Genomic DNA, 14,359 nt, shown 5'->3' on the forward strand with positions numbered 1-14,359 from the left:
GGGAATCGGCTGAACCAAGGCATTGCTGGTGGAATTATGTGGAAGAAACGAGAGGCTTGTCCATTCTGGCTCCGGTGTAGCAGCGGGATAACGGGGATGCAACAAGTTTTCACACGCCAGACTCCTCTTCTGATCCTGGGGACACAAAAACAGCTCCAGTCATCTTTAAAAAAATAATCCAAAGAGAAACAAAGAATACAGAAACAAAGAATCACTCCAGTTTTTTTCCCCCCAGGGCTTATGTTTGTATATTCTCCGTCCATCCTATAGTATTTGTAATAGAAACAAAGTACTTACCAAATCAGACAAGCAGTCAGATGAACATACAGATTGTAAACAGGTGAGTCGAACGGATTTGAAAGAGGAAACACAATTTTTACCCAAACTGTCCATTTTGAGCACTGATCGCATACTGACTCAATTCTGACCCTCTGTACTCTCCGTATTTACTGGAACTCTTTATTTGTGACATTTCAGATGTTGCTCACTTGCAGTTTAACCCCCAAATAAGATCTGGCTAAACTGTTGACTTGTTAACCCGTCAGATCATCTGACTGCTCGGTTCTTGCCCGGTCCAACTGGGCGCTAGGGCTGCACAATATATGTTTTTTCTTTTATCGTCATTGTGACATAAACTGGCACAACACATTGCAAAATGCAAAAGCATGTGACACATCGCAAAAAACAATCAATTCAAATCGATTTTTTTGTGTCAGTTGAATGAAAACATCAGTAGAAAACTGCACTTAAAAATGTAACTTTCATTCTTTTTTAGTGGTGCATTTTTTCCAAAGATTTTTTTGGGGGGCGCATTTTTCCGCTTTTATTTTGATAGGACAGCAGAAGACATGAAAGGGGAGAGAATGGGGGGGGAATGACCTTGGCCCGCCTCGTCGAGGAGTAACCCTCTATGTACGGGCGCCCGCTCTACCAACGGAGCTATCTGGGCGCCCTGTGGTGCATTTTATGTTTAATTTTAATGTTCAGTTTGTGCTATTTGTTCAATAAAATAATGTTGAAAATAATTTCTTTTCATTTGATTTAAATTGAACAGGCAATTTGTCGTATTTTAGCGGAATACTTTAATATCTGATCATTTATCTCAAGTAATATTGTTATCGCAAATATTCAACAACGTTATTGCATATCACATATTTTCCTCATATCATGCAGCTCTGAACTGCGCTGTAGCGACTTTGCCGTGTTCCCACAACTCACCAATTAATTTGGCGAGTACAGAATTATCACTAGGGAAGTAACGGTATGAAAATTTAACCTCATGGTTATAGTGACCAAAATGATCACGGTTTTTGGTATTATCGCGGTATTTTTAAAAGTATGTTTAATGCCTTTAGCCCGTTCTGCAGACAGGATAACTATCTATATCTACTATCTAATAATAACCAAAATATGCCCCTGGTTCAGACTTAGTCCTCTTAGAGGGCAGATAAGTGTCCTGAGCGCCGTCATCGTCATGTTATTAAAGATACAAAGTGAGACACCCACCCTGATTGTAGTGTAGTGTTTGGCAGTACAAACAAATGTCTGTGTTGCGGTCGGCACCAGGGCCGTGCTGGAACCTGCAGGGTGGCCTGTCCATAGAGGTCCCGGGCCCCAAGAGCTGAGGCTCTGAGCGGGCCTGCTGCACCCGCTTTTGCCACACAACATGGGCCCCGGCATAGCAAGGCCAGTCCTCCATACCTCCAGAGTCCAGGATGAGGGGCACGGGGAGCAAGGCAGGGTGCAGCTCCGGAGGGGAGCAGCAGAAACCCGGGCCCTGGCCGTAGTGGATGTGGATGCTACGGTCGTCCTGCAGATCTAGGCTCTGGTGGAAGCGGACGGAGGGCCCATCAAGCACACAGCCACCCACTCGCCCAAGAGGAGCGGGAGGGTGTCCGTGCCCCTGATGGCAGCAGTGGGGTTGAAGCTGTAATGGGACCAGACAGGAAACAGGAGGTCCTGCAGGGCTGTTGAGGTCATGGTCCTGACACTCAGTCCCAGGACTTGGCCGATCTGTGGGGTCTGGCTTTGGGCACTGGCAGGGGCTGTGCTTAGGAGGGCAGACAGGCAAGTCTTTGTCCAGGACTAGAGGAGCAGGTGCCGCAGCAGCAGCAGCAGCGCCCCCCTGCTCCTCGTCCGAGCCTCTGCTCGGGCCCTGGCTGTGCTCCCCCTCCTCATAGTGGTGGTGTCTGTGGCGGTGGAAGTGGATGTGGCTAAACACAGTCTGCGGCTGCTCCTCGGGGCAGCCTGCTTTGTTCACCACAGAATCCAGAGACCTGGGCCGGGCCTGGGCATCGGCCTCCAGGCTGTTCCTGCGAGGGGCGCGCCCAGGCCCTGGCCCGTAATACACAAACGGATCATAATCACTGCTCAGAGAGCTACGGAAGGTGGACCAGCTGCCATAAACCCCCTGCAGGGACACGTCAGTACAATTGAGAACTGAGTCGCTGGAGGAGCCGTGGCATGGTCCTGAGCTGGAGTCACTGGCGGGCCCATCGGCCAAGTACCCGCTGCGTTCCGTGTGGTAGCTGCCACCCGAGCAGCTGGCGTCGTCCTGCCGGCTGTGGGCCGGCGCTCCACGCGGCTGTTGTGTGACGGAGGCCGTGTGCTGCAGTCTTGAGCTGGATGCGCTGCGCTGGGCCGGACAGGATGACCTATAGTTGTGGCAGGGCCGACGTGATGCGTAGTGGTGGGTGGAAGTCCTGCAGTTACCTCCAATCCTGTGGGGCCTCCCTGGGCCTTCTGCAGGAAGGTGGTACCCACAGCCGGACGCAAGCGGCCTGCTGGTTAGGAAACGTAGTGTTTGGGCATCCATGGGAGAAGAGCTGGTGTAGTGGCCCAGGGTGGGATAATGTCCAGAGGGTCCACGAGGATAGTGGGGCCTCATGGAGAAGGGGATGGCGTGCTGGGGGAAGGGGTGGTTGCGTGGGCTGCTGTAAGGCTGAGAGTGAAGGAAACTCTGGCTTTGCTCCACACTCTGCTGGAGTCTGTTCCTCTGGGGCTGCCGCTCCGTCCCTGTGGACCAATGGGACCAATGCAGCAGTCAGAATATACAGAAAACTGCAGTCACTTCTATTAATACAGAACCTATCCTAGCAGATTCAAAATGGGTTAAAATTCAGATGTTTAACATGTCTAAATTTATATTAGTAAAACTGTACATCTATTAAAATCCATAGTCAAAATGTGGAAATTGACTAAAATTCTTCTATTGCCGCATTGTGGCCTGAATGGAAAAGACAGCCACATGTTTCCAGATGATCAGGGTCCTCATTTTGAGAATAAAAAGTTATTGAAAACTAAACTTCATAACAATGTTATTATGTTGAAGTGGAAGAAAAAAAAAAGGTTTCCTGAGTTTGAAATTGTTCAGTCTAATGGGCACCTTCTTGACTGGAAATAAGCTTCTCCTCACCCATGATGTTGTGCATACAGAGGGGACAGGTGCGGTGTTGTAGCAGCCAGGGGTCGACGCACTCTTTGTGGAACTCATGAGCGCAGGAGATGATCCTCAAATGCTGGGATGAAAGAGAAACGGAGATAATATGTGATGATAAATAGCTGACCAGGACAGATACATCTACATTATGTTCCTCGCACTCTCTGTTGTTACCTGGCCGTCCTGGAAGTCCTCCAGGCAGATAGCACATACAGGGCTCGAGTTGGAGCTGCTGCCCGACCCCCAGGGTGCCTGGTGGTGCTGAGAGCCCGAGCAGCCCTGGGAGCTGTAGGTTTTGGTCTCCAATCGACTAATGGCCCGCATGGTCTGCTGATGGACGGAGTCCTGCACACACAAGCAGCGAGGGTTAGAAAAAATCTCCAGCTGAGCCGTGCATCCAAAACGAAGACGATCCACTGTCACCCTCATCTCTGTGAGCTTTACACTTCTACCAACTCACCCAGGTCCTGTTGGACTTGCACTTGTAGCGGAAAGCAAATATCAGGACGATGGTCAGAATAGCTAGGACAATGGTGAGCAGGATCCCCACATCGTAATGTGGCTGCAAAGGGAGAAGAGTAGAGCATAATATTTATATACTTTCATTACTTTGAACCCAGCCAATCAAAGGAGAGTCAGAGAAATGTGTCCATGTGTTTCACTGCTCACCCATGTAGGCTGCTCCCCCATGATCTCAATACGAACTTTGGCCTCTTCGTTCTTGTTGACCAAACCCATCAGCTCCTCAGCATCCTCCGCCTCCACCAGCACGACTGGACGGGGAAGGGAGTCGGTTTCTCGCAGCTGTGTGTGTGTGTGTGTGTTGTGCAAACCAAAGCAGGAGAGAGAGAGAGAAATACACAGAAATATGAGTGTGACATTTCTGTGTGCTTTTTTTGTCTCACATATTTTACAGATAAATATACAGCGGTGGCTGTGGCTGCACACTGACCTCAGCAGCAGCGTTGGCATCGTCACTGACATCGAAGATAACAGCCTGAGCTCCTTTGTCCAATGCCATGCGAGCCTGAAGGAGACAACACAGGAGAGATGACAGTTGGAAACAAAACGGTAAGACAGCGACGACATTTGGAGGAGATTCTTATACTCGTGGGATGTGAATAATTGAAGAAAAAAAACATGTTGAGTAGGAAAGCTTGTCACCCCGCAACAGAAAACGTCACTCCTTCAGAGGCCTGTTATACAGCGGACGGTTCATATGAATATAATGTAGATCAGTGAATGAGGTACCCCCACAGCATGTAAGCTGAACTCACGTACCACTATGTTTCAAATTTATATATTATTACATGCATACATATGTAACTCATTATGGTAATGAACTCCATTCTGATATACTGTACACTGTAAATAATGGCTGTGAAATCTACAGTTATTTACTTTAGATTTCACAGTAACACTACTGTATAGGATTTCTACAGTAGAATGCTGTAAAGTTTATATTACAACCTTGTCGCCAATACAACATCACAGTAGTCTAAGTATTACAGATGAAATCACAGTATTCGAAGCATTACTGTAAATAAAACCTAACAAAATGGCCACTAAAGTACTGTAAATAGTAAACGACTGTATTTTTACTTTATCTTATGTTGTGTTAAATTGTTTCGTATTTTAGAGCGAATACATAAAATACTGTAAATGGAAGTACGGTACCTTTACTATCGATTACTTTCAGCTACACACTCTTCCATGACTGCAACACTATTGTTTAGGTGTTACAGTTGACTCAATGTTAATATGTTGGATATAGTCTTTTAATCAAATCCTAATTTTTTTTCAAATGAACTGATCTACTTTTTAATCTTTCCATGTACCCCCTGGCAACTGTAAAAGTACCCTCTGGGTTAGTCTCGCTTTGCCAGACCCTCGTGCAAAGCGTGCTGAAGGAGGGCTACTCCACATAGCATTCGGGATTAGGATAAAAACGGGTTCAGAGTTTAATAGCATTTCTTTAAACCAATCAGAATCAAGGGCAGTGCTAAACTCTGCTCAGATTGGACAGATAGTCTAGCTAGCTGTCTGGATTTACCCTGCAGAGATCTGAGGACCAGGTAACCATAGTCCTCAGATTGGACAGATAGTCTAGCTAGCTGTCTGGATTTACCCTGCAGAGACCTGAGGACCAGGTAACCATAGTCCTCAGATTGGACAGATAGTCTAGCTAGCTGTCTGGATTTACCCTGCAGAGACCTGAGGACCAGGTAACCATAGTCCTCAGATTGGACAGATAGTCTAGCTAGCTGTCTGGATTTACCCTGCAGAGACCTGAGGACCAGGTAACCATAGTCCTCAGATTGGACAGATAGTCTAGCTAGCTGTCTGGATTTACCCTGCAGAGATCTGAGGACCAGGTAACCAGAGTCCTCAGAAATCCACTCCAACACAAAGAAAGCAGAAGGAAACTGAAAATGCATCCAGCTAAATTTCCTTAGCAATCCCATTTAGAACGTGAAGGATATAGACTACCTCTGGGTACATGTACCCCTGGTTGGGAACCACTGCTGTAGAGGACCACACCAGTCCATTTAGTGTGTTGAGCCATCACTAGATGGCAGTCATGCACTGAGCTCAGGCAACACAGACCAAAGTACAGCTCCTCCTGCCACTTTTCCACCTGACTCTGGAAGCCACACACTGAATAAAAAGTGTGTACGCAGGAATCTGAAGGCCACAGCACAACCCTGCTGCCTGATCTAAACCTTTTTCCTAATGTTGGAAACATGTTGCCAAAAAAAATACTGGAGGATTATTTGACTGAGTGAAATAAAACGGTGTAATGAATGAAAGGAAACGGTTGGGGCATCAGCCTTGCATGCAAAAGTTGATGATGGAGATTTTGCATTCAAACTATGCTCTGAAAGTGTCCTGCATTTATTCATTATGTCATTTTACAGTGTGTTATTTTAAAGCTGAAAGAATATTTTTAAAAGAAAGAAAGCATGGCGGCACATCAGTGAACTTATGAAGAAGTATTCAGGTCCTTTACAAAAGTAAAAGTAGGAATACCAAATTCAAAATGTTACTTAAGTCAAAGTACATTAGCATTATTAGCAAAATGTACGTTAAGTATAAAAAGTAAAAGCACTCATTATGCATGAGTGGTTCCTTTCAAAGTGTTATATAATAGAATATATTGTTCTGACTTGATCACTAACATGTATACATGTAAGAGTAGTTTATTGTTGTAATTTGTCAATGTGAAGCCAATTTCAGATACTTTGTATACTACTGGGTAAATTAGTAGTGTAGTACTGCATCATATAATTTGTATAAACTAATCAGTTTTTTTTATGTAAAAAGTAACTAGTAACTATAAGTGTCAAGTAAATGTACTGGTTCGATCCCTGGCCCTGCAGTCCCGTGTCAAATAGTCCTTGGGCAAGACACTGAATCCCGAGTTGCCCCCGATGCTGCCCCATTGGTGTGTGAATGTGTGTGAGTGTATCTTAAGAGCAGGTGGCACCTTGTACGGCAGCCTCGGCCACAGTGTGTGAATGTGTGTGAATGGGGACTGGTTCCTATGGAAAAGCACTTTGAGTAGTCATTGAGACTAGAAAAGCGCTATATAAGAACAGTCCATTTACATTAAAGAGAACACACTGTGTGGCCATTCCATCCTAAATGCACTGTAGACCTAAGGGGACACAGCCACCATCATCACCCAGGCACATTGTTACAAAGATTTCTCTGAGTTTCTTCTTCTGTTTTTGTTTTTTTACCAACGTGCCCTAAAAAAAGCCCAGAAATGCTTTCACGAGCATCACCGCAAGACAACGAGAAAACAAATGGCAGCCTTTTCATCAGTATCTCAGCACATGCTCCCAAGCGTCTGGCATCTGCCAGCACTTAATGGGGGGGGGGGGGGGGGGGGGGGGGGGAGATACAGAAGTTTAAACACCTAATCACCCGGGTCAAACACAACAATAAACAGTGGTTTCTAGCCTACTGCTCGCAGCCCAGGGCACGGAGACAATTTACAAAGACATTCAGGTAAAAACATCCCTCGGTTGATCCATTAATCAAGTTAATGGGAAAGGTGTTTTGTGGAGTGGCAGCTTTGAACCCAGATCACTTTACAACAAAAAGACAAACTCAATGCATGACAAGAAATAAACCGGCGTACCACTCCTACACTTATTGCCGATCATGAGTTAAAAGCAATGTGTGCAAAAAAAGCAAATCTGTGAGCGTGCGTGCACTATATATGTGTGTGTTATTGTGCAAAATGAAGCGTGCGGTTGAGAGTTAACAACTTTGTACCGCAGAACCGCTGGTGGTCATAGTATTGACGGTCAGGAAGAGGCCAAATAAAAAAAAATTACATATCCTCTCTGATCTGGCTTCCAGCTCTGGTGCAACAGCCTTTCCCCCGTTCCATCGGAACAGTAATTGTAGTACGTGCATGGGCCTAAATGGGGTGCGGTCACATAGGAGAGAAAAAAAGAGAAGCTGGATCTTTAACATGTGGGAATTTGCTTTACCTGGGGTTCAAAAGTTCCCTCACGCAGCACTGAGCCCATACATCCTCTAAACGTGGTAATACATGCAGGGAAGTCCGCTACCGTTGTCCAACACACATTAGCAGTAGTAGTAGTTTTAAATAGTCTCCTACAGTTCAAGAATATATGATAATTTATTTCTCAAATGACTGCTGCTGTGGTCTTATTATATCTCAGTTTTAACAGTAGTGATACCACAGTGTGTATGCCAAAGCCATACGTCTCTACAGATCCAGAAGAGGCCTGAGAGATCTCATTACACGATTATTAGGAGATATTTTTATCCTTTAATGGTGCAATGAAAAGCTCTGACGCTAACGAGACAAGTTAAACAGGGACTGCCAGCACGAGCGTTTCAACATCTCCAGGTTTGTTATGGTTGGAACTGAAACAGACATCACTGTGGTTAGGCAAACACCCGTCTTCATGAGGTGCAACTTGACACGTGTTTCAACACTATTTGGTATTCGAGTAAACATGGACAGTTAAAAATCGCAGCATCGGAAATGACTGTGGTTTACAGAGGTATACAGTGAAGACGTCATCGCTGAGAAACTAACAAACAATGCGCAGGCCACAATGGTCGGCTTTTAACACTGATTGCGTTTGGATGGAGAGTGCAGGCAAACGCGGGTGAAGTTTTGCTGCGTTTTTTGCAAAACAGGATGTAATTATTTTAGAAAAGGCCGGTGAATGGGTAGCAGCCGATAGTGGAGAGCTTTTTACTGTTGCAACAGCAAGCTGTCACACATATAAACACACCTGAGGGCACGGAGCTAGAAAGCCACTGTGTGTGAGGTCACACAGGTACAACCCAACAGGTATGCATGCAACACAGACATTACTTACGGTCTTATCCGTTTCTTGCAGCTATGGTGACCAGAGAAATGCAACTACAATGTAAAATTGTATGTAATCCGATCTTAATACTGAGCCTTTTTCACAAGACATTTTGACTTGTAGGAAAAGCATGTGTGTAATTAGCAACATTAAAGAAACACTATGTAACTTTTCCCGCTTCGGTCCCATAGACAGTTAAAGAAATGGACCAACAGATCCTGTTTCTCTGGACGGACACCAGTAAAGTCTATTAGAAGCTCTTTTCTGGTGACGCTGAGCGTTACTGCGCAGCCTCCAACTGAGCTTGAAGATGCTGTGTGACATGAGCAACCTGTCTGAAAGCTGTAAGTCTTCTGGTAGCTGTGCAAGAGAAATCTCAATCATTCCCAATCAGCAGAGACGGAGAGGTAGGTATATGTTAGGAGATAACATAGGCACAGGCTGATTACTGCTAACTAACATGCTAATTAACATTAGTAATCAAACCTAAACAGCGGATGTAAATCCAAACTGTCTGCCAGCTTCTCCTGTATGGTAATCCCTCTACTGTGCAACAGTAAATCGCGTGGTTATGACACAATTGTATGCCTATTTTTATAAAAACATCAGCCGCGGAGCAATAACTTGGGCTACAAGCTAATGGAGCCTTTAATACATTGTTGTGTTTCTTGAGAAATAAACAACGGACAATTAGAGTCTTTAAACGCTTCAGATGTAAAGTTATTCGCTGTCAAAGTGGTGCCAAAATGAATGGCAGTCAATGGGATGCTAACTGCAGGTGATGGCTTATTATTAGCATCAAAATGGCTCCATAGGCTTACCCCCTTGTTCCAGATGGAAGCGGAATTGTCCAATTAACAATAACATCATACAACCATAACAATGTCTCCGTCAATTCAAGTGTCCCAGTAAGACACGACAGCCTGACAGTGAGCCAGCATGCACCATTCCAGGGTGCTGAAACTGAAACAAATCTGCAAAAGCAAAAATATCTATCTATATCTTATAGGGCACTATGTGTAGAAATTCTAGAAAACACACTCCAGCTTCATCTCAAGTCTATATACTGGTTTTATACAATTTGTACAATATACTATCTGTCACAGTATGTTGTTGTTACAGTTAGCCTACAGGAAATAAATGTTGTAAAAAAAGGAAATAAATGCACATGCCACAGACGCCAATCAAACTTTGACTTTGGAGTGCCTTTGCAATTAAAATTTCTCAAAAAGAAAGTTTTTTCAAAGTATTCAATGCTTAATAGTTTGTTTTCCAAGACTTCTCTGAAGCTGTATCTCCCCCAGCGCAATTCCTTTATGTGTTACATTGAGGGACAATATCGTAGGCTGCATCAGCATATTTTAGGATACTAAATTTAGTTACTTTTCTGGTCTAGTCAAGTTTATTTATATAGCCAAGTTTCACAAATTTTCCTCAAGGGTCTTATCGATGTGAGTACACGTACTCCAAACTTAAGTAAAAGAGTACTACCAAGTAAGCAGACCTTGTGACAACCTTTTGGTCTAACTGCTTCTCTTACGGAGGACACTGAGGCAGAAAACACCACATGTTCAGCACCAATTGTCATCAACAGTATCTCCCATTTCTATGGACAAAAACTTCAGAAGCCCTTAGAAGAATTATTCAAAAGATGCTATGATCTCATGAAAGTTGTACACATATTGGCTTTAAATTGCAACACCTCCTGAAGTGGAAAGGAGCAAATGATTCACACAGATACACCAATTAAGGATCTGTGTTCCAGCTTAGTACGAGCAGTATTTGGCTAACGGCAGTATTAACCCCAGCTCATCTTGCACAACCACCACATGGAGCCACTGATCTGCCCTCCCCGGCATTGGGTGGCCTGCTTGGGGCCAGCCAGCACTGTTTGTTTACATCCCTGGCAAAGTGTGGTCTGAGAGCCAGGGCCTGGCATCACAGTGTGTGGTCAACGGGGCAGAGTCAAACTACGCCGCTCTGATGTCTTCATTTCACATAAGGGCCGTGCCAAGGTTTTTCCGTCGCCTGACAAGCTGGCTTTGCCTGTTAAGGTCTCAGTGTTTGTCGTGAGTTTTAATGTGGTGAGGATGGCACAGCGGGGCCAATCCGATCCGGAGCGCGAATCCCCTTCATCTGAAGCCATGTTCCAACGTAACGGAGAGACAAGGGAGAGGGCAATAACGAGAGAATATTACACACAGACACATTCAGTCTTGCCATGGAGAAACATCTGCTATATTATTTGAACCATTATGATTACAGAACTAGATTCAGGGTCCAAGTGGGACCCAGTAGCTCCTTAACCTCTGACAGCAGATTTTATTTAAATTAGTAATTGGGGCGCTACATACGAACTTTAAAGTCAAACATCTGCAGCTGTGAGCACACAGCAGCAACATACCTGGCTGAGTAAGTCATTCTTCTCATATTGAGCCATCCATTTTTTTTTAATTATATATACACCGGAACAAATCTGACAATGGAGTGAGATAATTTTACTTGTTCCAGGAGTGGCCGGCATTTCCTTTGTTTCAGGAATTTTCTAGAAATTAGTTTTTGTATAAAATAAGACAGAACAAAGCACGGCAGAGCACTAGTAACAAGAAAATGACTGTTTCTAGAAAATAATAATAGGTTTTGAATTGGAACCATATTTTAATGAGTGTTAGGACAGACATTTTCATCAGTGCAACTAGCAAGTAAGACATTTCAATTTCAACCTAACATGACTGTTCTCAAAGTGAAAACCACCACACACTTCGTACCCACTGCCTTGAACCTGTTAATGTTCCTCGGCCTCCAAAAACCCCTTCCTGTCTCTTTAAAACATGCAACTAGACTCTGTTAAACCCTGTTTAACTCAATCTAACTTTTCTTTTCGCAGCGTGACTTTCCACTTCATTCAGCGCGTGAGTAAATTACACATTGGAATAATATGTGTGGGAATAAGGAGTGAGAGTGAAAGAGGTAGAGAGAACAGAGGAGGGCCGAGAGGGAGGGAGAGGAGTGAGGCGAGCAGGCTGTGGTGGTGCTGCCGCTGCATTAAAGTGTCTAATGACAGAGTACAGAGCTCTGGGCCTACAGGTCTGAGGCCGACTCTCTGCTCTGTCATTTCTCCTGACTGGCCCGGCACACTGGAACCATTACTGAGGCACTGGGACACGCCGCATGGCTAAATGAGGAGCAGACGGGGGCGAGGGCCGGGGGTGATAATAGCGTGTGTGGCGTGGGGCATTGTGTTGTGTTTAACTGGGAATCCAGTTTCATGTTAAGTTACTCAACCCATCAAAGTCTACAGGATTTTCTTGTCTTTAGGCCACCGGAGATTTAATGGAATTCACAGATAGTTTGGAGATTTGTCTACTGGCCAGTTTAGAGACAGATGATTTTGAGACATCAAAATCATTTGTCCCTGGAAGATTGTTGACAATGACAATGCTCACAAGCTAATGGAGATCATGTTAACAGGGTTACTTTAATGTGTTAGCATGCTAACATTTAATACTTAACACTAAACACAAATTGCGTAGTTTTTAAGATATTCGTACTAAAGGGCGACAGATAGAGATAGACAGATAGGTGGCCTGGTTGGCTCAGTATAGGCGCATGTATTGAGAGGTTTATGCATGTATTGAGAGGTTTATGCATGTATTGAGATGTTTATGCCCCAGATGCGGAGGTCCAGGTTTCAAATCTGACCTGTGACTATTTCCTACATGTCTCTCCCCTTTCTCACTTAAGTGTCCTGTCAAAAATTAAAGGCAGAAAAGCCTAAAACATAATCTTTAGCGTGGTCAATAAAAACGAATCACTGCACAGCAGATGACCTCAAAAAATGAAAATGTTCCAAAAATAAACATGACTACATGAGCAGCATATATGTATTCATTTGTAGTTGTGTGTGTCCAAGCAGCTCACTGTAGTAGTGCCTGTTACACTGATTTCATGTTCACAAGTGTGTTGTCCAACAGTGGTACTCATTCGGTTGAGGATGGTGTCAAAAATTCACTTGATTTTTTTGATTTTAATAATTAATATTTGCAAATATAGATTTCAAAATTGAATGGGTCCTGCAATCCACACCAGTATCCTAATTGTCACTTACATAAATGTTGAAACAGTTTGGTAAATTCAAATCACCAAAACTACACAGCTTTGCTTTAAATATTGTTTACCTAGCTTTGAAGCAGTATATATTTAAGTCCAATTGTGTGTGAATAATTGCCGTGTGTGTGCTGTGTGATTGCTGGGTGCTCGCCGCTAGCTGAGTTGGTTGGAGGAGGGAAGGGTGTGGCCCTGCTGGGTATCCATTACTCACAGGGGTACTTTGATGTGGGGCCGCTGGGGGGAGTAATGTATGAAGAGGAGGGGGGGGGGGGGGGGCAGGTGAGCAGATTTTTATGCTCTCAGGAAAGGTATGAGTCTGAGGAGGTTGGGCCGAATCACACACACTCCTCCTCCTCCTACAATAACTCCCATTCTCCTAACACACACACCACCACACACCACCACACACAACACACACAACACACACACACACACACACCCACACCACACACACACACACAACACCACACAACACACACACACACACTCGAAGCACTGAATCCAGAACATGGGGGGCCACCGTTCTCAAGCAGATAAGGAGACACACTGGAAAAAGTTTAGAACCTGACTGTGTGTCTGGAGGTAAGAGAGGTCAGCCGCCCATCCTCTCCTCCCTCCCTCCCTCCTCCCTCCCTCTCTCTCTCTCTTCTCTCTCTCTGCCATCCCTTGTCTCTCGCCCTCTCGTTAGCAGGCCCCTGCTACACCGTGACACACATTTGCAATGCAAAGCACAGGGTGACAGAAAGACCAATGTCAACTGATACGCCATCGCTCGCTAAACACATCCTCGAAACATCAAAGGAGGCTGTAGCCTGGGGGCGGGGGGGGGGGGGGGGGGGGGGGGGGGGGAGATGAGGATGATGTGGCTGTGAGCCGTGATGATGGAGCCCAGAGGCCCGACTCCTTTGCGCACATGCAACCCATTTTATTCTTTAAACTCAACCAGCCCGATGCCCGGGCACTGGGAGGGTTAACAGCCACTAACCATGTCTGGAAGAAGGGAAAAAGTGAACACTTTGATTTAAAAACAGCCTCACTAACAGAAACTACAAGCTGTGCTGCTTCTTAAAGGAATAGTTTGACAGTTTGGGGAAATTCTTGATGAGTGTGAAAAAAGAAGTTGATTCCACTCTCATCTTTGTATGCTAAATGTATGCAAGAGCCAGGAAATGGTTAACTTAGCTTAGCACAGAGACTAAAAACAGGGGGGACGGATCTCTGTAAAGGTATCTATTCACTTAAAAACAACTTATTTTTTGACATTTCCAGTTATTCCTGACATTGAGCGCCGCTACACTGAACCATCTCTATAAAGGTGTGTAAGCACATGAAGTACTTCTCAAATTAATTACAGCCATAACTATCAAGATACACTTAAATCATGGCAGCAGTTGACTGTAATACGTATAATTAGGTAAAGCCCCTGGGTGACATGGCAGTGAAAGAG

At 44.7% G+C, this 14,359-nt stretch overlaps 1 protein-coding gene across 2 annotated transcripts in view; it reads right to left on the bottom strand.

The window, feature by feature from the left end:
* The window catches only part of rnf43 (ring finger protein 43), a gene marked incomplete at its 3' end in the record, with an annotated part of 95,082 nt that continues 80,723 nt past the window's right edge, over nt 1-14,359 (bottom strand). Inside the window, 7 exon segments of one of the 2 annotated variants that reach the window (XM_032533673.1) lie at nt 1-129; nt 1,507-3,015; nt 3,416-3,518; nt 3,614-3,784; nt 3,900-4,001; nt 4,109-4,243; nt 4,392-4,466. In XM_032533673.1, coding sequence (XP_032389564.1) covers nt 110-129; nt 1,507-3,015; nt 3,416-3,518; nt 3,614-3,784; nt 3,900-4,001; nt 4,109-4,243; nt 4,392-4,466 — 2,115 coding nt within the window. 2 annotated transcript variants of the gene reach the window in all.

This window comes from Etheostoma spectabile, chromosome 13, assembly GCF_008692095.1.
Source record: "Etheostoma spectabile isolate EspeVRDwgs_2016 chromosome 13, UIUC_Espe_1.0, whole genome shotgun sequence".
Classification (NCBI taxonomy): domain Eukaryota; kingdom Metazoa; phylum Chordata; class Actinopteri; order Perciformes; family Percidae; genus Etheostoma; species Etheostoma spectabile.